The sequence below is a fragment of the Trachemys scripta genome, chromosome 20 (genome assembly GCF_013100865.1).
Source record: "Trachemys scripta elegans isolate TJP31775 chromosome 20, CAS_Tse_1.0, whole genome shotgun sequence".
NCBI lineage: Eukaryota > Metazoa > Chordata > Testudines > Emydidae > Trachemys > Trachemys scripta.
Window position 1 is genome coordinate 8884061 of NC_048317.1, and position 25239 is coordinate 8909299.

Sequence of the window (25239 nt, forward strand, 5' to 3'; positions counted from 1 at the left end):
TTTAGTTCTTTGACTGTGTTTTTTAATTTGGGGTATACATTTAAGTTGGGCCTCTATTATGGAGACTTTGAAAAGTGTCCATGCAGCTTGCAGGGATTTCACTCTAGCTTTTAATTTCTGTTTAACTAACCTCCTCATTTTTGCACAGTTCCCCTTTCTGAAATTAAATAAACGTCCTTCTCTCAGCAGACCTCTCTTGCCTCTTGCGTTCTGCTCTTCCCCACCCTCCCTCCGTTCTTTGTTCTGTTGCTGTTCTTCACTTCATTATCTGGAGACAGGAGCCGTAAGAGCTGAACCTTGCATCTGAACGGCCCCGAACTTTGGGGGCAAAGATAAAAAGGAAACAGGAGACAAACCAATCCCCCTTGCTTTCAGTTTTGCAAAACCAAAAGCAGACCAGGGAGGGTTTGAGGCTCTGATGATTGTGGGCTCGTACTCATTTGCTTACTTGTCTATACAGCACTAAGGTGTAGTGGGGTGAGGGATCTAGATCAGGAGACAGGCTGACAGAAAAATGATTTAAAATACCAGTCTTAGGGATGAGGGGTTAAATTACATTTTTCAAGTTAATAGCGTTTATTTTTAAATCGGGATAATGTTGTCAAACGGCTCGGGGAACGTGTGTCTTGGTTAATAATGAAGTAGCAATATTTTGCACTGATATAGACACACTTTGTTTCACCCAGAGCTCTGAAAGCACTTTGCCAACGGGTGAGCTATCGTTATCTTTGTTTTACCGAGGGGGAAACGGAGACACAGAGAAGCTAAATGACTTGGCCAAGGTCACAGGGTGACTCAACGACAGCAGAGCCAGGAATGGAAACAAGGTCTCCAAATTCCTCCCCCACCATTCCAACCACTAGACAATACTCTTTGCCGTAACCAAGGCTGCAACCCAAGGGACAGATCCTCAGCTGGTGGGAACTGCCATAGTTGACACCAGTTGAAGATCTGTCTCCAAGAATCCTGCCTCCCGACTGCCTTCTCTGACCGCTAGACTATACTCTCTCAGAGCTTGGAAGAGAAAACCAGCCTAACCAGAAGTCCTGATTCCAGGCCCTATGCCCTAACCATTAGATCACAGCTGCCCTTCTGGATTGGACTACGCTCAGCACCGGTGGAAGCTCACTGATATTATCACCAGACTCACTGTCTAGCCAGAATGCAGGATTTAACAAAACCATTGCTATAATGGACACTACTCTTGCCAGCTCTCAGGACTGTTTGTGTGATGAGCTTGTAGCTGTTTCACCTTGACTACCAGCCACAAAGCACTTTTGCTACCATATATCTCGTCTGGACAAATCCCATTTTACTGCCCTTAGGTCCTTGTGCATTCATTACACACACACAAACACACACACATTTTCACTATAGCTGAGCAAACACTGTACAGCAAAAAATAAATAAATAAATAATTCGCTCCTATATCATTTTTTAGATGTCTACCATAATTTAAAAGGGATGCCCTATCCAAATACTCCACGCACCCCAGACACCAGTGACAAAAACAAACATTGCAATTAAATGATTTATTCGTCTAAAATCATATCGAATTTTAAAAAGATGGAGTCTCTCCCCCTGGGTTAACGTCTCACATCTATTCTACTGAAAATATTTCCTTGCAGGATTGTTCATGGGAAATGGCTAATTTTAAGAGGATACTAGAGGGTGAAATTCACCCTGATGCAGAGAGCCAGCACAGAGCGCAGGTATCACTTAAGACCTCAGATTAGGACTTAAATGGTGCAAACACCTTGTACTGGCTTTCTGCATTGAGATCACTTTCCCCCCAAAGTAAATTTCAGTATCAAATGCAAGTATTTGCACTCACAACCTATGCTGAAGAGTTCCACTTATGCAAAGTAGGAAACACAAAGAACATGACGTGACCTTTGCATCCAATCAGAACTAGCCAGCACAGTGAGAACATCCCATAGCAAAATACTCTCAGTGCAACAACTCACAGATCAGGAATTATTAGCAGAATTTATTCATGGAGCAAGTTCAACAATAGGCAATAAGATTAGAGACAATTTCTGTCTGCTCGCGTGCAATTTATGAACAGAGGGGGGAGGGATAGCTCAGTGGTTTGAGCATTAGCCTGCTAAACCCAGTGTTGTGAGCTCAATCCTTGAGGGGGCCACTTGGGGATCTGGGGTAAAATCAGTACTTGGCCCTCTTAGTGAAGGCAGGGGGCTAGACTCAATGACCTTTCAAGGTCCCTTCCAGTTCTAAGAGATGGGTTAACTCCATTAATTTATTTTATTTAGAACAGGAGGCAAAAACCTTCCAGTAAATTATTTGGTACGATGCTTAGCACAAATACATGAACAATAACGTTCAGATTATCAGTCTGGTCTAATGCCTAGCCCGGACGTTTAGGAGATTTAAACCCTGGATTCTCTTCCCAGCTCTGCCTATTTTACACAAATTACTTGACTTCCCTGAATTTCAGTTTCACCCTCTGTACCATAGGGTTCATAATAACACTTTCCTCCCTCACTGGGGGCATTGTCTTCAGTGGGAGCAACCTGTATTCATCTGATAGCAACATGTGATGCTTAGTGTTTCTAAAGCACTGTAGAGATCCTCAGATGAATTGCATTATATAGCGCAAATTATTATTAGTAGTACTCAGCATCAATTTACTCATTCCCATCCTTCTTTGGTGACAGACTAGAACAAGTACAACTTGAGCAATTTCAACCCATTTCCCTCCCCAGACACACCATTATGCACAACATCAATCATTCGAGGCAGTCTGACCGCATAAGAAGGCCTCAATTCACGTTCCAAGCTTCCTACTTCGGGCAAATTGCTAATTATGGGCCAGATTCCAAACGCCCTTACTCACATTGAGTAGTACCTTGCTCCATTAGGAGTTCCACTGATTTCAATGGGGCTACTCCCAGAGCAAGATAATGTTCAATGGGTCTTTGTGCAAGTCATTCAATCTCTCTGTACCTCTGTTCTCCATCTGTAAAATGGGAGTAAGAATATTTTTTCCCCCCACTCTGTCTTGTCTATGATTGTAAACTCTTTGGGGCAGGGATTTTTTCTTGCTATGTGTTTGTGCAGCTCATGGAATAATGCGGCACCGATCTCAGTTGGTGCCTATCAGCGTTACCTTAATAATAATAATAATAACGATATACCAGAATCTGGTATGATGAGATCTGGGAGTAGATTCTGTCTAATCAGGTTTTACACACACAATTCATGCATCTCTCTCATAGCTGATATGGAAACATACATGAATCAGAGGCCCAAATTCTGCTCGCATACAACACTCCAGATTTCTGTTGGTGTAGACAAGCGCAGAATCTGGCCCTCTTAAAGATTTAAAAGCTCAAACAGGAGGAAGCAACGTGTGACAGAGAAAGCAGAAACCTGACAGAAATCATTTCCATCACTACCTTTTTTTAAAGATATTTCGCCAAATTCTGCTTTCAGGCTCGTTATTCGGGAAAGTGCTTAAGCATGGTGTTCATTTGTAGGCACATGCTTGAAGTTTTGATTTAGTTGGGATTAGGTCCTGCTTTGAGCAGGGGGTTGGACTAGATGACCTCCTGAGGTCCCTTCCAACCCTGATCTTCTATGATTCTATGATTCTAAGTTAAGCATGTACAGAGGTACTTTCACATACCCTATAGATAAGTGAGGTATAGATAAATGAGAAAACAGACACACATTCCAGTGCAGATTCCAAGTAACTCCACTGAGGTCAGTTGAGTTATTTTAGATCGAAGGGAGAAGAATTTGGCCCATTGGGCCCAGGTTGTGCATTCTTGCTTCTACCCTCCCCAAACTCCTATTGACTTCCTTGTTGCTCAAGGAAAGCAGGACTGTCCCCAGTAGTCAGCACAAGATGAACATGTTAGGTTCTAGTCTTGACATATGCGCCTAAGTCATAAGTGCACCTAGGGCCTGATCCAAAGCCCATTGAAGCCAATGGGTGTCTTTCCACTGATTTTCATGGGCTTTGATCAGGTCCATGGTTTGGGAGACAGACTGTACATGTAAGTGCTTTCAAGAGCAGGGCCAGCTCCAGGGTTTTTGCCACCCCAAGCGGCAAAAAAAAAAAAAAAAAGCCGCGATCGCGATCTGCGGCGGCAATTCGGCGGGAGGTCCTTCGCTGCAAGTGGGCGCGAGGGACCATCCGCCGAATTGCCGGACATGCCGCCCCTCTCCGGAGTGGCCGCCCCAAGCACCTGCTTGGCAAGCTGGTGCCTGGAGCCGGCCCTGTTCAAGAGACAGTGAACTCCTGTTGTTTCAGGACATGAACATGGGAACCCAGGGGAGGAAAATTAATAATGAATTCAAGAGTCAGGCTGAGATTGGGTTAGATTCATAGGGCAAGAAGGATCCTCTTGACTGACCTCCTGCACATCCCAGGCCACATAAGCTCACCTACCCACTCCTGTAATAGGCCCCTACCCTCTGGCTGAGTTACTGAAGTCCTCAAATCTTGGTTTTAAAACGTCAAGTTACAAAGAATCCATCATTTACTCATTCGGGTTGGAAATGTGTGTAAGAAAGATGAACAAAAGAGAGCGCCTAAGAGAATAATTGACTACAGAAATGAAAGCTGAATTCATAAAAGAAAAACATTTTCCATCCATCAACCTGCAACCAGTTAAGTGGAGAGTTTTAAAGAAAATCTGCAACTTGGAAAAGGAGCCAACAGGAAAACGGAAATGTCTGAAAGAATGTAAACGATTCCAGTTTCATAAAGAGTAACAAGTAAACAATTATTACATGCAAATAATTTTTAGCATCGCTGGTTTTAATTAATGCCGAGAAGTCAAAATATCTTTGACATTTGTATGTATACATTTGAAAAGTTAGAGAAAACACTGCCATATGGCCATTAAAATATTGGGTTTAACTTTTTGAGAAGAACGAACTGCTTAAATCTGCAGTGATTACTGGTGATGAAATTTTAAAATTCTATGTCAAATATGGCTGCAATTAATAATGCATGACAGTAAGGGATATAATACTTGCCTTCAAAAGCTGTCTGGCCTGCTGTATCGTTTAGAATTGTAGTTAGTGATATAGCACAATGTCATTTCATTGATGGTTGTTTTTAAAAATTATGCATTATGATTAGTTTAAGGTTAAATTATAGTGTCATAGCTTTTTAAGACCAGAAGGGATCATTAGATCATCTAGTTTGACCTCTTGTATATCACAGGCCATAGAATTTTATCCAGTTAGTCCGGCATTAAGACTAATAACATGCTTGACTAAAGTATATCTTCTATGCAATCTTGCTCTGAAGACTTCCCTTGGTAGTATGTTCCACTGGTAAATCACTCTTCCTGTTAAAAAGTTGTGCCTTATTTCTAATTAGAACGTGTCTTGCTTTAACGTCCTATAACTATTAAATGTAACAAATTAGGTTAGTCTCACACCTTTAAAATATGACACTATGTCAAGGTGTATACTGCACTCTGGAATTTCTTCTCACAAGAGTTTCAAATCTTTTTGTTTGTTTGTTTAACTTATCTTCTAATAAGTTTAGCATTGAACCTGGAAGGACCGTAAATTGATTATAATATTCAACGATATATTTTACCAATAACTTCCTTTTCTTTGAGGGGTGAGGGTAAGGTAGGGGAATAGTATTAGTCACACTTCAAACTCTCCATCTACAAGCACTAATAATAATTATAAGCTTGTGTTGACTATGTCTAGTCACTGCAAATATTTACTTCCCTTCTTATAAATCCTGAACAGACGCAGTCTAAGTGACTGTGTTTAAAGTGGTACCGAAGAGCCATTTGGACCTTTACGCTGCTATCCATTTATGGACTAATCCAATGGGAATCTTTTCATAGATTTTAATGGGCTTTGCATCAGGCCTGCAGTCTGGAAAAATGGATACGTGTCTTTCTGTGCAATTTTAGCGTGGAAGGGTGAGAAACGAAAGCGAGTAGATTTAGGTTACAATAATCAACAGCTTCGTATGTTAAAAATAGATTGCTTTCCCTCTTGATGTACGACTTTTGTGCATAAATTTAGGTAAAGCCCAAAAGAATAATGCAATGCAAAACAGTGGAATCCAGCATGTACTGATCCTAATAATAATTGAATGGGCCCAATTCTGATTCCATTGAAAGCAGTGGCAAAACCTCCATTGACTTCATTGGGAGCATGATTAAGTCCCGCATCGCTCATTTCCAAAGCTCGCAATTCCGGTGCCTCTCAGGAAATCACACATAGTTATAAATGATTTCCCCTCCGCCCCACACTTTAGAAGACCATTCCACAACTACAGAGACATCTCCATGCAGATTTGCAGCTGCTTTAAAATCAAAGCATTGTACAGTTATGTAGGAGACAGTTACCTACCTCTGCCACTTCGCCCAACAAATCTGAGGTCATTAAACCTTGCCACTTGATTTTTCATGACCGCGGAGGCATTTCTGAGCTCTGCAGAATAATTCTCATCGTTTCCAGCCATGACTGTGACTACAGTCCCATCAGGTACATCTCCAAGGGCTACCACCTAGAGATCAGTGCAACAAAGTTATTTGATACTATTCATTATTAGTAATATTATTATTAAGCTGATCAAAGCAGACTCATCATTCTGCAACCAGACAGGAGGAATTGTCATTCTGAGTAGAAAAAGTCTTGATTTTTTTTTAAATTAATACTGAAATATATTTCTTTAAAAAAATTCAAAAGAATTCAAGTTCCTTTCATCAAATAAATCTGGCAAATTATGTCCTGATAGCTGAATGATCCCCCTGTTTTCTTAAGAGGTGGATTTGTATATTTTGAAATTCCTGGGTTTGGTTTTTTTTTAAAGTCCGAGTCAAAATATTGTTAAAATGCAAACCATTTTCAGTGAAAATTTTGCCTGAGCGAAAACAGTCGGATTTCTCTTGTAAGAAATCTATCTCTATATAATCCCCCTGTGATGATCGCTAACACCACTATCCAAGTATGGAAGAGAATTACATGTCAAGAATTTCATTGTATGTAACTCAGTTACATACTCTAGGATTTCATCTTTAATTTCCACTTCAGAAGCTAAGTTGTCTATTATACACGCCACAACACAGGCAGTTTTAACAGAAAATTCCACAGAATCATTCCAAATATTGTCAAGATTTCATTCTTTAAAAGGGCCAGGTGCATCTGTTATTCTAAACAGCTATGGCACCCGACACAAAATATCCTCTTCAGTCCTATAAAATACAGCCGAGCCTGTATTCGTTTTAAAATAATTGCTAAAGGGAGTTTTTCTGCCCCACGCCAGTTTATATAAATACCTATTTGTAAAGGGATTCAAACAAACCGCTGGAGCTGAAGAATATTTTAAAAGCCATGTAATTTAGGGGCTGCAACATCATTTTTGCTATTATGCAAAAGGACAGTTTCCCTCTAACTACCTTGGATCGAAACCTACCAGGTTTCCTCTTCGATTTCAGTTGGATGTAGTTTTGTTAAGCTTTAGAATTTTGGAAAACTCAGACTCTCGGAAATAAAGGAACTCATATTTTTCCATCGACTTTCAATATCTCTCGTGTAGCGAGAGAGCTCCAGATTATTTAAGATCATCGGTTTTTTAAGCAGGGATTATTTTTTTCTTTTTCAGCCTTTTCTTGATTTGAGAGGGGAGACAACATTCAAAAGTTATATTTACACCCCGAGAGTTGAAATGTATCTTCTGGCTTTGATCATTTCCCCAGGCTTATTTGCTAAACGTTTGTGCTCTTAAAATATTATCTGCACCAATGGTGTCAAGCCCCTTTGGTTTTCTCTCTTGCTATTGCTCCGTCTGCTTTCTTGTCGGTCTATCATTTGAATCAAAGAAATTAAACTCAAGTTTTAAAATATCATTCATCACTTCCCTCCGCCCCCAAAAGACAACAGCACAGTTTTGAATTTGTTGGGTTTGGTTTTCAGTTTCTTTATATCGTTTTTATATTAACTCCTTTTCCCATACATTCAGGTCAGATACATTTTCTAGTCACATCTCCCTAACGCACACCTATAATTACTTTTTGCAATAGCCAAAAAAATTACGTGTCCTCCATAAAGAACCTTTTCTCTGTCGCCTTTCCTTAGCTAGCCTATAACCGCTCTAAAACAGTGCTCTGAAAGGTTTTCGTCCTTTATTAACTCCAGCCTTTAGTTCCTGGTTTGTTTGTTTTTTCCCCCATGTCTATATTTTAATACCCTCCCATTCTTCTTAAGAAACTGGAGAGAAACTCCATAAATCCTTAAGGGATCTGCGTTCAAGTTGACTGCGAAAGATTTATTTTCGCCTTTCTTGTTTGGCCTGATCATGAATCCAGAATAAAGGCTTTTGTGGTCTCTTAGTTGGGATCCGTGGTGAAAGATCTGGGTCTGTGTAAGGTGACTATCACTTATGTCTGCTGTCTTTCTTCCTCGCATAGTTTCCCCCCCGTTCAGTCTACATCCAGAAACAGAAACCCGGTCGATTTTTAATGTTTAAATATCCCATAGGAGCCAACTGACTGAATTACAACTAGGACAAAAGCAACGACGAAGCAACATGGAAAGGAAAGGAGCTGCCCTTTAATGAAGCCCAGTTGTCTCTGCAGTTCACTTCTTCCCTTTATTATTTCAGAGCAGATCTTCCCCCTCCCACTTAGGTAATTAGCCTCGACTCTCATTAAACTTCAAAGTTCCCTGAGAGCTCCTAACCCTATGCAATATCGGAGATATTATAACCGCGGGGCAACGCGAAAGCTTGATTAAAAAGAAATACGCGCCCCGAAAGTGAAGGCAGAATTGGTTTAAAATGAAAGGGGGGCGGGAGCTGGAGTGTAAATATTAAGGTTTATTTTCGTAGGTAAGATTCTCCCCACGTATCCTCCCCGCTAAAAACGCCTCTCATCCTTCTCCTCCTGTCCCCAGCCATTGCTCAGGGGGGTCAGACAGGGTTTTAGCCCATCCCTTTGGAAGAAGCCACATCTGGCTGTCTGGAAACATCTGCCTCCCGCTCCCCGCCCCTTGGCTTACCTTGAAGGCCACCGGCAGGGTCTTGTTGCACCTCCAGTGTGAAGGCAGCACCGAGCACAAGAAGTTGGGGCTGTCTGTCCGCACCAGCTCGCCCGCGTGGTCCGCCAGCACGTCCACCACCGAGCGCACCTCGGGCCGACTTCGGGAGCCCGGCGCCGGCGCGCTCAGCGCCCCGCTGTTCTCTCCCATCTTACCGCAGGGGAAGGCCGTGGAGGGAGGTGTGAAGCGCCGGCTGGTGCTGGGGTCTACGGGAATACGCATCACAACAGCGGGCGTTAGAGAGCCGGCGAGCGAGGGGCGCGGGGGGCGAGGGGCTGGCGGGCCGGGGGAGCTGGGGAGAGGCGCCCGGAGCGCGCAGCTGCCCTCTCCAAACCAGGGGCCGGCCGGGTCCGATGCAGCTTCTCGGGGCAGCGCTTTATAGAGAGCAGGAAAAGAAGAAGCGGCCGAGGGAGTCGCGGTGTGACCTGCGCTCAGGAAACGCGCCTCCGCCGTGTCAGGGGCTGGGACCCGCAGCGCCCTTCGCCTCCTCCTCAGGCCAAAGGAGCCGGGGGAAAGGTCGAGTCACAGCTGGGGCTAAGGGGGACCCCGGATCCGAAGGGTCGCCCGTGGGCTCCGGCGCCGGGCTGGCGTCGCGTGGAGACAGGGCTCGGGTGGCGAGCTCCTGGGCTCTCTCCTCCCTCCCTGCCCGCAGCAGCCGGCCCTGGAGTCAGGCAGCGAGTCCCCCTCTTTGCCGGATCTGGGCGATTCTGCCCACAGAGCCTGGGCGCGCCCGGGGTCCCTTGGCACGGGGCAGGTCTCCGGGCGCTCTGCTGGGGAGCTGGCCGGAGCCCACGCTCGGTCCCGGGAGGTTTCCTTCCTCTCTGGTGCTGAAGCCGCTTTGCAAACCGGTGCGCGGTCGCTGGGGCCTTTCCTCCAGCCAAACTTCTGCCCCCGAAGGTGCAGCGCTGCGTGAGTTGACCCCCGAGGGCCCAGCCACCAGTCAGCGAGTCTGGGAGGAGACGCGCCCCCAGAAGGGATGCCAAGGAAGTCCCAGAAACAGCTCCACCGTCCTCTACTGCCCGTTCCCCACACAGTCCTCACTGGGTGTGGGGCACCAATCCTGCACAGCTGGGCTTCCCCACCCCCACTTCTATGGCTCGCAGGTGGGGGTTGGTTTTTTTATGGCAGACGCTGCCCCCACCAGAGAGCCCTTCCGAGCTCTGAAACCAGCCCCAAGTGTCCGCAAGCAGACTCTGAGATACCCTATTTACTCCAAGCAGCCCGGGGGCGGAGCCGCTCGCTGACTGACGGGGAGGAGCGCCAATGGAGAGGGAGGGCTGGGAACCCCCCCGTTTGCACACGTTGCCTGGGCAAGCGATAGAAGCAAGGGGAGGAGGGGGCGGAGCGAGGAAGAGAGGGGGCGGGATCTCTGCGGGAAGCCCCGCCCCCAAGCCCCAGCCTGGAAGGAGGACGCACCTAGCGGGCCGGTGGCACATTAAAACACGCATAGACAGCGCTCCATTCAGCGGCGCTTCATTAAGAGGCCGGAGCCAATTAAAACGTTGCTTTATAGTCTCACCTATGGCGGGACGGAGCAAATGAGCCAACAAGGACGCCACCGCGGCGGCAATTGTCTCTGAGTCTCCCCAAACTTTCACACGCTGCAGAGACACGTGGCTCTTCACCCGAGAGTCCGTCTAGATGCCCGTCTGCACCCTACCCGGCAAACTCGGCTTCTAGGCAGCCGAACGGCTGCCACCCAGCCGCGAAACGTGTCTGAAGCCCAGACGCAGCCCTGCCGCCCCAAACAGCGTCCAGCCACGTCCAAAATAAAGGGTCCAAATAAGAAACGAGCGAGAATCGACCGCTCCAAGAAACCGCAGAGCGGTGCCATCCTTTCGCGAAGCGCTAGCGAGCTGACAGCCAGACTGACCGATTTGCTAGGCGTTTTTAAAGCGGTCCAACCCCAAAGGAAAAAGATCCAGCGATTCTTTACTAATTATCAACTCACTGCTGTGTATGTAACATCAAAAGGACACAACCGACAGCCCTCCTGATCAGTCTGAGACCCGCAACAGGTCGGCTAGCTTTAGCCAGTGTGAAATGCATTTTCAGACGGAAATTGACCTCTGGACCTAAGAATACATTGTGCCAAGGAGTTTGGGGGCTTTTATTTTATGAACATGCTTCCTCCGCTCTCTTACTTTCCCCAAATGAAATTGACACAGGCACCGATAGAAAAGCCGATCGTTTCAGGACAAAGTCCTATTTACTATTATCCTTTTAAAAAAAAATGTCTATTTTAGCAACTCTTAAAAGAGTAATAATCATGATCATTCCCAATGCATTTGTTTGGATTTAAAACCAGGGAAATACATGTTTTCAAAATGGAATTTTAACATGCAAATCTGTAGGGGGCAAAATGATACTGATTCTGTGAGAATAAAATTAATTGATCGTTTGTAGTTTTTGTTTCATATTTGCATACAGTTTTTTTTTACAGATGAATCGTCTTTCTAATAAAATATAAAATCGCTACAACGAAATGCACCGCAGAATAGTCTATAAAATCAAATAGTGTTTTTGTCACATTTGAACACAAATATTACTAATGTGTCCAATGGAAATGAAAGCACCGTCACACACAGTTTAACTGCTGACTTATTTCTAAAAGGACGTTATTTTTCGGCACTATCACGTCCAGGGAGGTGAATCGATTGCTTTACTTCTACAACTTCGCTGGCCGGTTTTATAAATTCCTTTATGGGACATGGCATGTTCTCTGTAGCAAGCCATTTAGTCTACACCAGATCAGAAACGGTTTAGATTCTGGGCTGGGTAAACTGTTCGTTGGACTATATATAAAAAAAAAAACATCCCATCATAAATAAACACTGGTTATGAGCCACTTTTCTTTTGAGGTCGTAGATACTGAAAGAAGGTGGAGGCTGCGGCAGCACCGACACATTGAACTCGATTAGGGGCTTTTGTCTTCCAAATCCCTCCAATTTCTATCCATTCCCTGGGACCTTTTCTCGAGATCATTTCATACGATTGTTTACTTTGATCCTTTCCTACAGAATTCTAATCTAGAAAATTGACTAAGGAGCCAACATTGCAGTGTTTGTTAAACAGAAGAAACCCATGTCAATTTCACTAAGCTTAACATTTTTTTCCTTGTGCTTTCCAAGCCGATTTATGATTTTTCAATAACCAAATCTCTGTGAATGGTTTGGTTATGTATTAAAACGGATCCAAACATGCTCATGTTGAAAGTTGCTTTTCTGTGCGTGTGTGTGTTTAGACTTCTCCGTAATGAACATTAAATGAGAAGAAACCTCAAACGTAGACCATCTTGAAACACAATCGTGGAAAATTGAATGGGGGTGCGGAGGGGGGGGGGTAGGGACGGCTGGGTGAAATCACAAAGGGAGAAATCCAGAAGAACAGAGTTCTATTTGTCTCACAGCTGTGATTTTAATTGACGTGTGTGTCTAATCAACTCTCAACAATGCTGCAATCCTTCCCTTTTTAGGTGAAAATCTAAGGTCCGTAGACTCATCCCTGTTCTTTTCCACAACAAAAGAGCCATGTTCCACAGAAAGCACCAATGTCTGGTTATACTTATAAACCCAGTAACGGGGGAGAGATTTGAATACAGCCCTGGCAGCTGGGGGTGGATAGATGTGACCCAAAGGATGTCTCTTCCAAAGATTTTTTTTAGAAGGGGTATCTTCAAACGAAGCCAAGTTCCTCCATGGCTCCATTTAAAGGGCGTGGTTTGGGGTGGGGAAGGGGCTCACAGATGTTGAGGGGGGGGGTTTGTCACCCCCCACCACCCACGTTTGCGCGTTGGAAAACCTGGAAGGGCGGGTTAGCCACACCCAAGCTGAACGGCGGAGGAAGTGAAGTTCTTCGACTCAGCCGCTAGTTGGCGCTTTAGTCACGTCTCTGGACGGCCCGAAGAGCAAAGGGACCCGGGCCACTGGGAGCAGCTTTCTAGCTTGTGCAGAATCCAAGACCCACCGCACCCCGTGTGCCCCCCACCACGTCTCCCCAACAATCCCCCTTCCCTGCCCCCCAAACCTGGCTCCCTCGATGAGGCCCATACTAGCCGCAGGATGATTGTTACACTCTGCAGCCAGGAGGTGCCCAGTGTGCCCAGCCAGTTTTGTTCACTCAGACCCACGTGCTCCCCAAAGATCCGGCGGTGCGCCCCGGGAAAGTCTGTTCCCGACCCTTCTCTCCCCACGGGAGAGACACAGACACCGTCTCTTTCCTCTGCCCGGTGAAAGCGTCCATAGACTTCCCCCCAAAAGGGAAACTTTGTGTTACAGACTCATTTGCCGCAATCTTTGGGATCAACCACACGGGAGGGGGAAGACAGGAACATTCCTCTGGCTTTCAGGATTTATTTTGCCATTTAAACTCGATTGGTCTGGATTTGTTTGTTTTTAAGTTAAACTAGATACATTTATTCCCCCTCCCGATTTATTCCCGGTTAATATGATGAGAAAGAGATGGGGGGGTCTCTTTCCAGCGAGCTCAGTTGCTTTTCTAACAGGAACGTTTTGATCTGGGCAGGTTTTATACACGATTTGACCTCCCAGAAGTTGCCAGATTGTCAAAATCTCACTCAGCAGCTGCCAGGGGAGAATCTGGCTGGTTTAGTTAGCTGCCTAACTAGAAGCCGAGTTCTGTGGAGCACCTGGTTTTTAGAGATTAAAGCAGAAAAGAAATGTCTAACTTTTCAATCTCTTTCCAATGATCGAACCCTGCTACTTAAACTCAAAAGGAAGCGGTTTAAAATGGTCGGTACCAGCTGGGAACGTCCTGTCAGTGGAAACGGATTCGAAGGGTCCAGATCTAAGTGGTGTGAATCACCAACGATCGCTGATATTTTCACTGATTGTGAACGGCTCTGATCTGCTAATCTGATCAAATAAAATTTGCATCCGAAGAAGTGGGCAGTAGCCCACGAAAGCTTACGCTCTCATAAATGTGTTAGTCTCTAAGGTGCCACAAGTACTCCTGTTCTTTTTGCGGATACAGACTAACACGGCTGCTACTCTAAAATTTGCCAAGTGATTGACTTTGCCGCATCTCACAGCTAAACTTTCCCAGTGCCAGCCCCGGGGCATTCCCCAATTAACCCCCTCAAACGCTTAGCTGCACTTTAACTCCACGCCTAAAATAAATAAATAAAAAATATAAGATATCCCAGACTCTCGGGTCTAATATTTTCTATACGCTGCAGCTCACGAGAATTTCACCAGGGATTTAATGCACCTGAGTGGGTTTATTGGAGAAGCCAGAGATAAATGCTGGTTTTCTCTCTCTCTCTAGTACATACACAATATGGTGCGTGTGTGTACACACACAGAGTGCTACAGACTGGACTGTATACAAACCAGGGCAGACTGCTCTTACATACAACATGGCAAACCATGCAGAAAGTCAGTTGCAGGGAGCACATTTTCCAGTGATTCCTCTAGTTGCCTACAGGTTTCTCCTGAGTAACGGAGGCTTTTACCAAAATATCCCCCCCCCCCATATTGCAATTCCGATCCCCTTTCTGCGTGGGGAGCAAATATTCTTTGAAATCTACCGCTCCAACTGCCTTTGCTCTCTTTTCATCTCTGCAGGAGCCACGCTGCTAAACCCAGTCCGTGCCCGGGGTGTTTTGAGAAGAAATGCCCTATGGAATGAAACCACCTTCAGCCCCTTACGCTAGCAAAAGCCAAAGCAATTCCCACTGCGCCCTGCGATAGACACACTTTTCGCCCACCCCTTCTGTTTTCATTTGTAACCCTGGAGCTCCCCGGTCCACTTGCATCGTTTTCTTTCTCCGACCTGCCGTGCTTGGTGTGGCGATCCTGTTTGCCTCCCTACGATCTGCAAACAGGGGAGGGTTAATATGGTTTGATCGCCTATTATACCCCCAACTCCTACGGGCAATGCGTTCCTTAGCCAGCATGTATTTGTGGGGAAATAATATAATACAAATCAGAACCCCCCCAAAGAATAAATCTAGCACGAAAACAATTTTCTCTTCAGTAACAAGTTGCTGCATACCGAATGCATTATTATGTTTTAAAATAGAGGTTGACTTATTCTGCAACAGAAATCAACATATTTGCCATCATTTTAATACTCGTGTCACGGGAAATTCTTGAATTTATTTGAGCATTTAAATCATGCACCTCATTAGCCTCTTCCAGGCCTGCTCTACCTGTTTCCTGCAGGCATTATATACACACATGGAGTGCGATTAAACCGAATTACGTGTGTATACGTTATTCGGTGCAGTTCGGAATCAGACCCATCGGGAATTTCCTTTGGTTGATTCGGTCCTGTTGCTTTGGCTATCGAGGAATGTACTAGATGGATTTTATTTTCAGGTAAGGAGCGATTTAGGCGTGAACATATTTCGATGCTCCTTTATAGTCTAAACAGTTTAAAAAACAAACAAACTATCTCTGTGGGTAAATTGCTAGAAGGTGGGTGGCTGGGAGCCGGGTGGGTTTTATAGTTGGGAAGGTATTTAGATGAAATTACCGATTTTAGCTAAACCCATCAAGGGCTGTAGGTTCTGATCTGTCTGAAAGAGTCTTTTCCAACGTGCAAACGTGGTTGGTTCAGTTACATTGAGGAGCTGAAAGAGTATTCAGGCATTTTCTGCCCACTACACAAACCCCACTCTCCACCCTCATGAAGAAGACACTGGGTAACACACCCTACGAAGAGGGTGTGTCCTGCTTTAGGGTCGGGGGTGGAGGGCTGACAGGAGATGGAAGCTGTCTGTGTCTCTGGGCCTTTTCATTGGCTGTTTTTTGAAAGCCTCCAGCCTGTCATATCTCAGGGAGAGTAACTCAGAGAGAGCTGATTAAGTTCAGGATAGATAGACAGTCATCTGAAAGGTGCAGTTCCCCGAGCTTTAGGAAATCTCTGTGCATGGTCCTATTAGAGAAACAGATTTGTTTTATTGTGTGTAATTTACAAACCCTTATTTTAACACTGAACCTCACAGATCAAACCCCAAAAATAGCCAAGAAGGGGCTGCCTCTGGACTGTTTGATATTGACCTGAAGAAGAACTCTGGGTAGATTGTCTCTTTCACCAACAGAAGGTGGCCCAATAAAATCTATTACCACCCGCATCTTTTCTCTCTGATATTGTACATGGCAGTTTGTGTTTGGTTTAAATGCCTGAAATAATTGCTTCCACCCAGGAGTCAGGTTTGTATTGCTTTGTCAGGCTGCATGCTTCCACTGTGAAGCTTTGAAAGATGCTCAAAGTTTGATCAGAAGATACCAGTCCCATTGAAGTTAATGGCAAAAGGACCATGACTTGACGGAGAACAGGATAAGAGAAGTTGTGCTAAGGTAAAATCATGCAGCTACAAAACCCATTTAGCCAGCCGAAGTTAAAAAACCAAGTTAAATAAGTTATTTAAAAAATATTAGTTGCCCTTTATCAGTGATTTCAACGGTGATCACTATATGAGAATGAAGGTTGAGTGTGCACTGTCAAATACTGTTTCATCTAGTTTTAAAGTAATATTTACCTTTAAGAACGAAGGTCTATTTTAAAACTTTAAGGACATCACCAGAGATATAATTGGATTGTGTTGGGTGAATGGTAAAGCTAAAGAAAAAAAATACAGCATTTAGAGTCCATCTATAAAGGAGCTTAGCTCACATTTAGGCCTCTAAACAAGTGGTTAGATTTTCAAAAGACCAGAACACCTTGTGGGGAAGTTGAGTGCTGAACACATTTGATAATCTGTCTTCTATTGTGGGTGCCTGAAAACCCGACCATTAAAGCCTTTTCAGCATTTCCAGAAGAAAAATTAGTAGGTTAGAATTTTAAAAGGTGTCTGTTTATCTGATTCAAAAGTAAAACCCTGATATTTGAGGTTTATTTGATTGTTTTAAATTCCCTTCTGTTTTCTTTAAAGGCAAGTTTCTGCTAATAATTTTAAGGGATTATTCCTAAAATGTGACAGACACACACAAAAAGCCAAAACAAACAAACATATACTAACCAGTCCACCCCAGAAGACATAAACCAGTTCTGTTTTCCTGTTTATAGAAACTACAAGTGACAGGACCATTCATTTTGCATGACAATGACCATATTGTTGAGAACACACATGTAACAAGTGTGATGAACAGAGCTGTTTATCAGGTTTCATGGGAACATGCAGAATTAAGGAAGTAGGAGCTCAGACAGCAAGTGGAAAGGCAAGGTGGCTTCTGTGAGGAGAAACCTGCAAAATGAAAGAAGAGAAGCACCTTGAAAATCGCCCCCAGATTCCTAACTTTGGACCAGGTGATCCCACAGACCAATCTACCACAGAAAGAAATGGGAGTTATGCCTACGGGCTGTAGGGCAATGGGTTACCTTCTGTCCATATTTACAGAGGGGATGCAGTAGATGTTCAGATGGTAAATTCTTTGTTCTGCATTTGTTCAACACCTAGACCAATGGGTGTCATGGTCCATGACTGAGCGTCATAGGTGCTGCCACCATATTCATAATAAACAATTATAGGGTTTTCATTGGAAGTATATTGGTACTTTATTGATTTAACTTTCTGCGCATGCTAAAAAGGGCATCTAACATATGCTCTAGGTGTTCCTAACACCCTGAGACCCTCTGGACTCAATTCTGCACTCAGATGCACTGGTGACATTTGATTTGCACCTGTGTAACTGAGGGCAGACTTGGGCCCCAAGAGCCTAATTCACCATTGCCCTGCACCTTATGTCTTGATTTGCACCCATGCCAAATGAGTGCACCAGGGTGCCAACTGCTCCGGCTCCGATCTGGGAGCCTTTTACACACAGGTTGCCATGGTCTGAATGACACAAAGTGCAAAGCCGTGCAGGATCAGGCCCAGCAGTCAATAAGGTGGCCAGTGGATCCGGGTGCCCATCCTGAGACACGCAGTGCCCAATTCATGGTAGCCTGGTGGCTCCTTTTGCAAAGGGGATGCAAAGCAAACCCCCAACCCAGAGAATACCCCTGGCCCAACAGACCCTCAGCACCAGAAGACGCTTACAGGCCTGATTCCCTTTTCACTCACAAGAGCACATCCTCATTCTTGTCAGTGGAGTTCCTCCCAATGTATACCAGTGGAAGCGGGAGGGAAATCGGGCCCCATGTGTGTTTTACGGTGGGGAGAAATTTACGCATCTTTCGTAAACTCAGCCCACTCCTGCCTTTTGCAAGGGAAAACTGAATTTTCCAAGCTCTCTTTCGTGAGGCTGCGGTGGAAATGGCAAGAATGGAGCTACAGACAGACCTCGTTTAGTCTCTGATCTTCGCTCTCCTCTCAGCATATTCTTGATTCCTTCACAAATCAGTAAGTATCGACATGTGGGAAATAGGTTTTAGAGCTCTTACTAGTTACGCTTTTCCCCCTTGGCAGCGAGTGCATTTTAGAAAAGGTTAATAGTGAATAAGCCCTAGGATTTGCATGTACCGCTTCTAAAATACTTAATACTTTAAAGCTACTGTTCCTGTGTCAGGGAGGTCAGCAAGCTCTTAAATCACGGCTTGCTGGGATTACTTCACTTACAATATCCTCTGTAGTTTTTAATTCAATTGAGCTGGTATTTAGCAGCAGATCCATTCGCTTTAACATCAAGGAAGTAAATGCATGGTCTATAGGAAGCTTTCTATTAAAAATTCATTGCAAACTGTGTCCCAAAGCTCTCAGGAGCAAACATCTCTCAGCAGGGCCATTCGGGTGTCTGGATCTGTTTTGCAGTTAAGGGACGGGAACTGAGAGCAGCATGTGGGGAAAGGGACGTGCCATTCATTCATAAATCAAACAACAGAGGCTGGGCCCAATGGGGAACAGGCTGTGACATTTTATAACCCCAGAGTGCCTCCATCTTTGCAAGATCAGATAGTGTTAATATTTGAATTGTGGTAGTGCCTAAGAGCTCCAGGGATGGATCAGAAGCATACTTTGCCAGGGGCTACCCAAACGCAGAATTAAAAGACGGTCCTTGCACCCAGCAAAAGTCAATGCAACTTTGTCTAGGCAAGGCAAACAATAAGAAATCATCTCCTGGGCTGGGAGCTCCATGTACAACTCCACTGACTGAGTGAACTTGCATGGTGCTCCGAAACCGCAGTGATGCATTTGTCCCAAAGAGTCTTAATCTGCTTGAACGTGAGTGTTTGATTACACCAGAAAACGGGCTGACATGGGAATGGTCCTTTTTTCATGCCACGGGCCTGCGTCCCTTCTCAGAGCTGCTTTTCTGACAATCAAAACCAAAACCCTTTGCTCCCATTAGCCCTTCAGAAGCCAGTAGGCCTCTGAGAGAGGGGACTCAGATCCATTTTGCTGGGTGCGTCGTCAACGGAATCATCAGCCAGGCTCCAATTTTGAAGGATGTTTATACATGTCTACCCTGATATAATGTGACCCGATATAACACGACTTCGGCTATAACGTAGTAAAGCAGCGTTCGGGGGGGGGGGGGGGGGGGGGGGGGGGGGCGGGGCTGCGTGCTCCGGCGGATCAAAGCAAGTTCGATATAACGCGGTTTCACCGATAACGCGATAAGATTTTTTGGCTCCCGAGGACAGCGTTCTATCGGGGTAGAGGCGTAATTAGCAGCAGTGTGAGAAGCAGGAAGACTCCCTCCAGCTGGAGTTTAAGATCCTAGGGGTGAAATCCTGGCCCCAAAAGTAAATGGCAAAATTCCCATTGACTTCAGTGGAGCCAGAATTTCACCGGAGGTGTTTGCAAGGCCAGTAGATCTTCTTTGGTCTAGTGGTTAAAATGTGTGTCCGGGAGCCAGAAGAATCACCCTCTATTCTTTGCTGTGCCTCTACACTGGCTCAGTGTCCTTGGGCCAGGTTCTCCTCCCGTTTACACCAGTGTAAGTCCATGGATTTCAGTGGCGCTACTGCTGATTTACACCCATGGCAGCGACAGCAGAATCAGGTACACGTACCCACACGTGCCTATTTGGGACCCAATTCTTTACTCACAGACACTGGTATAAATCAGGCGGAACTCCACAGAAGGCAGGCCATGTGTAAAGAGCATAAGGGCGAAGAGAATCGGGCCCAGACGGTGCTACTTCCTTCACAGCAGTCACGTGCGTGAGCATTCTGCCTTTTGCCCTAGAATGAATGTTTAAGATGCTCCGAAACCCAATCAAAATGGATGATCGTTTTGGCGGAATTTTCAAAAGCATCTAAGTGACTTAGGCCTGGTCTACACTACGGGTTTAGGTCGACTTTAGCAGCGTTAAATCGAATTAAGCCTGGACACGTCCACACGACGAAGCCCTTTCTTTCGACTTAAAGGGTCCTTAGAAGCCTAAGTTTCACTTCTTGAGACTTGTGCTTTTAAGTCAGTTAGGCCCCCGTCATCAGAACTACCCTCCCCCTTCACTACATCACAATGAAGGTTACACTTGCTCCGTGTCCACGTTCTGGGTGCAATTGACAGTGAGGTCGAGGGGTTTTTTGAGTGTGGGTCCCATCTGCTTCTTCCCCTCTTTTTAAAAAGACCCTAATGACTGTCAGTCCCTTTTTAGTTCTTAATTAATTTCAGAGTTCAATTGCAAATAGGAAACAAGGCAGCTTTTGCCCTTACGCACATGAATATTACGGTTCCATTTAATGTGGTTACGTGTGGAATGCTGTTATCCATTCCTGCCTGCAATAAAAGCCACATGTTTTTAAAATTTTGCACTTGAAAAAACTTTTAGGAAAGGAATCAAGTATGTTTTGTATGCATGGCATGAGATAAAAACTAGTCATAAATATTCAGAGAACAGTTCGAGCTTTATGCTTGATTTAAACAAGTGAGCACAGGGGTAAGGCCATTCAAATAGTGGAAGAATGAAATCCCAACTTTCTTTTAGGAATGTGCTTATGAAGAGAAAATGAACTATTTGTGTTGAAGGGTTATAAAGCACCTAAAGACAGACCAGCCCCTTCGAAAGCGATCAAGGATTGCTAATGGAAATGGGAATTTAGGGGCTGATCCAAATCCCATTGAAGTCAATGGGTGTCTTTCCCTATGGATTTAAGTGGAATTTAACTGGTGCATAAGGTCTTGAGCTGGGCCCTACGTGAAAGCGGTGAATTTCACGGTTGGGTGGAGACTCCATTAGCCTCAAAGGTGTATCATAAATAACACCACATTCTAACCTGAAATGCATATGCACCTGCTGTATGAGATTTTTCTCTCAGGTACACTGGCGTAAGTCCAGAGTCCTTGAAATCCACCCTGTGATATGTCTGACTCTCAGATACATCTGAGTATCATTGACTCTGGATGCAGTCAAGATTGTATCAAATCCCCCGCCATTACAGTCGCTTTCTAAGATGTTAGTGTCAACCAGCCACTGGCATTTGGAACCCGATGATGTCTCGCTCTGTTCACAGCAGGTGTGGTCGACCCAATAGTCAAATCACCAGCAGCCAGGCTATATTAGTACTTTCAGTGTTGTTAGCACTGCGGGTAAAGCAACACTGGGAGATGTCCCTAAAATCCGCACCGTAGACGAGGACCTGTGATGCTGCAAAGGCAATATGCTGAGCCCTCCAAAAAGGGCAAGAAAGAAAAATTCCAAAGGAAAGAAAAAGAGGAAATGTCTGGATGAGAGAAAGGGAAGTGAAAGTCACATGGCAAAGAAAAAGTACAGCGCAGTCAAAACAAACAGAGTTATAGTTTATTATTTATAATCCGGTAGCACGTAGGAGCTCCCATCGTGTATCAGGATCCCATTGTGGTCGGTATCATAGAAACATAGATCAAAAAGTCTGTGCCCCTGGCATCTAGTGCAGCAGAGGGGTAGGATCTCGGGACACCATTTGAGGCTGGTGTGGAAATCTGTTGTCCTAACACAATGAGGTCCTGGCCTATACCGAGGATTCCTGGGGGCTACGCTAATATGAATAAATAACGGTAATAATCTTGGACACAGAAAGGACACCTAAAGCTAATTCTTGTACAAGACGGTTGCTATTGCTTTCAGGAAACTGCCCTGGCACAGTGGCCTTGGATGCTACCCACCAGCAGAACTTCCGCTACCAGCGCAGTCTGCAGCCATCTCCAACAGACTGTGATCTCGTCAGATGGCACAAGTCAGGCAGGATTGAGCTGGGTCATTACTTAGTCAGGTGACCCTCAAGGAACACCCAGGTGCTACTATGACGATAGTTGGTCATTCAGTAGGTGGTGCCTTCCCCTGGGATTCTGCACTCAGCCAGTGCCCCAGGATGCACAGGGGGCTGTGGCAGACGCCATCTTTCAGCTGTAACAGTAATTTGCACATACATATCACCTTTCGTCAGAAGATCTCCCATAGCCACACAAAGCTACACCAGTGTTATTATCCTCACCTGCCACATTAGGGAAACAGAAGCTCAGAAAACTTCAGGGATTTACCCAGGATTGTACAACAAATTAATGGCAGCCTCCATTCCCCTGATTCCCAATCCCCAGCTCTAATCACCAGACAATCCTGCCAAGTTATGTCCAGAATGGGAGGTAAAAAACCAGGCTCCTGCCTGTGTGAGATCATTGCACACTCGGTGGCACTTTTCCCAAGAGCAATTGGAGATAATCCCAGTGTTCCGGCCAGATTCCAATTGAATAATCCCATTCTGCCGCCCTAAATCCACCATGCAGTTTCCACGGGATATGGCGTTCTTTACAGCCGGCTCTCAACCGTTGCGCAGGAACAATTTGTAGAGCGGGGGGTGCTGAGAGACATTGAACCAACTGTAAAACCTGTATGTGATGGAAACCACTTTAAACTAGGGGGTGCAGCATAGAATCATAGAATCATAGAATCTCAGGGTTGGAAGGGACCTCAGGAGGTATCTAGTCCAACCCCCTGCTCAAAGCAGGACCAATCCCCAACTAAATCATCCAGCACCCCCAGAACCTCTAGTTCTAGCACCTATGCTGTTGCGTAGTGTTGCTGCCTACTAACTAGTTGCCATATTTCATCCCAGAGGTGGCTGCACTGCAGTGGCATAGGGAGGGACCCCTGTGGGCAGCCTGAAGCTTGTAAAGCCCTTTGGGATGGAAGGTCCCCTCGGCCAGATTATCAACATGTATAGTAACAGAATACATTGTTCTTCATTCATAGTAACATCACTGAGCTGACAGGTCAAGGGACGAGAATGTGGAAGGACTAAGGAAACCAGCACTAGAGAGATACAATGCTTCAATGTCTACCAATGACTCATTCTTATCAAGGTCACAGGACAAGTCTGGGATTGCATCACAGAACACCGTCTGCTCCCTACAGATGCATTGATTTCACATTCATCCTGACCAGACAATGAACTCTGAGAGAATCATTCATGCGTGGCGAGAAAGTAAATACCAGTGCAATCACCTAGGCTCCTATGCAACCATCAGTATGACCAAGATTTTGAGATGCAACTAGTGTTGTTGTGTGGCTTAGGCTTGGGGTTCCTAACTTGACATACCTGAAAAGGAGCCTGAAATTCAGTAAATGTTAAGCACCCATCTTCTGAAAAATCAGGCTCCTTTGAGGTGTTTCAAGTGGGTCACCCCACAACGGAGGCTTCTGAAATCACTAGCTACTTTTGAAAATTTTGGCTAGGGTTTGTGGTAACCTGCTGTAGTTATTAGTATCGAACAGGAAGCTCAAATAACTCATGATGTTATAGTTTAATACGGCACCTCGAACATATGTTGTGGCCTCTTCATTGTGGTAGCTGTACAGCACAGAACCAACAAAACCAGCTATGCAACCATGTGTGAATACACCATAGTCATATAACTAGTCTGTGGATGACAGGATACTTAAAAGTTAGAACCACCCAAGAAATGTTTCAGCAAACTTCCAAACCAACCTCTGATGGGTTCAGCCAAAATCATGCAGCCGCCAACACACCATCAGAGCCAAAAATGAGGAAACAAAAGCCATACCTTGCTCTTGCAATATCATATACAAGTCTTTGATATGCAAGTTAACAAAAATTCAGTCCCCAGCATTCTAATCTAGATGTTTGAAATTTTGAGGAGAGAGGAGACAGGAATTACAGGTATTCTCAGATTACTTAGAACCTCCACCTGGGTAAATCAGCTATCAAAAGGGGACACTATAATCCCAGATCTAGGCAAGGATGCTTCTGGGAAAGGCATTTTAGGATCCAACAGTAATTGGATCCGATGCTACAAATCAGAAGTCTTGGTGGGGAGAAGAGAGATGGGATTTCAGGGGAAAGAATGACTGCAGCATCAGTGGGTAGCAGACGAGTGAATGTCAATACGTCCAACCTGCCTGCCAGTCGTCAAAACACCCCTATAGTCAGAAACAGTCATCACCTTCTAAGCCATGTGGGAGCTAAAATTGAAGCTGTGTGAAACTCAGCCATTTTGGACTCCTAAGAAGGAAAGCATCAGGGTCCGTTAGCGTAGGCACAGGGTAAGGAATCAGAAGAAGAATGATTTATTCCTGGCTCCACCACCAACCTGCTGTGTGATTTTGGGCAAATCAGTTAACCTTGCAGTGCCTCAGTTTCCCCATCCATAAAATGAGGACAAGAATATTTTTCACTCTTTTGTAGGCACTTTGAGATCTACAGATGGAATGTGCCAATTGTAAGTATTATTTATTTCTCCATAGAGATTCACATCTCTTAAGTTTTGCTTTAAGTGTGGGATTCAGGTAAAACCACAGTTGAATTCTAAGACTATTTTGAATTTATATTGCCCCTTTCAGCAAAGGATCATATGGATTTTCCCCCCAAACCCTAAATTGGAACAGATACCACCCAGGATCAGGTCCAGAATCACATGGGCCCCAATTCAGGAAACCACTTAAGCAAGTGTTCAATGTTTAGCATGTGTTTAAGTCCCATTGAAATCAATGGGATTCAAGCAGGTGTTTAAAGTTAAACACGTGTGTCAGTGCTTTTCTGGAGTGGGGTGGACGTGAGCATGTGCTTACGTGCTTTCCTAAATGGAGGCCTAGCTACTCAGCCCCCCATCAGCTGTCACAAACATTCATAAGCTTTTCAGCCTAGTGCAGCCCAGCGTTGGGTCTGTAACAAAACCTTGGACCAAGCAAAGTTTCAGGTTTCATTACAAAAGTTTTGCTCACCTCTAACCATTATGCATATAGCGATTGAAGCTAGAGCCGCTAGATGGATACAGAGAGCGAGAGAGAGCGAGAGGAAGTTCACTAGCTCGCACTAATCGTTAGAGGAGTGCTCTGTTCC

The 25239-nt window shown here is 44.9% G+C and overlaps 1 protein-coding gene across 2 annotated transcripts in view; it reads right to left on the bottom strand.

Annotated features, from left to right (window-relative positions):
- RUNX3 (RUNX family transcription factor 3) overlaps positions 1-25239 on the bottom strand; it is a 116239-nt gene that overhangs the window by 52770 nt on the left and 38230 nt on the right. Inside the window, exons 2-3 of one of the 2 annotated variants that reach the window (XM_034754268.1) lie at positions 9010-9254; positions 6361-6517 (exon numbers count right to left, since the gene is read on the bottom strand). In XM_034754268.1, the coding sequence (XP_034610159.1) occupies positions 6361-6517; positions 9010-9254 (402 nt within the window). Of the gene's footprint in view, positions 1-6360; positions 6518-9009; positions 10210-25239 lie in introns of those variants that run through there. The other variant, XM_034754269.1, reaches the window with a different exon arrangement.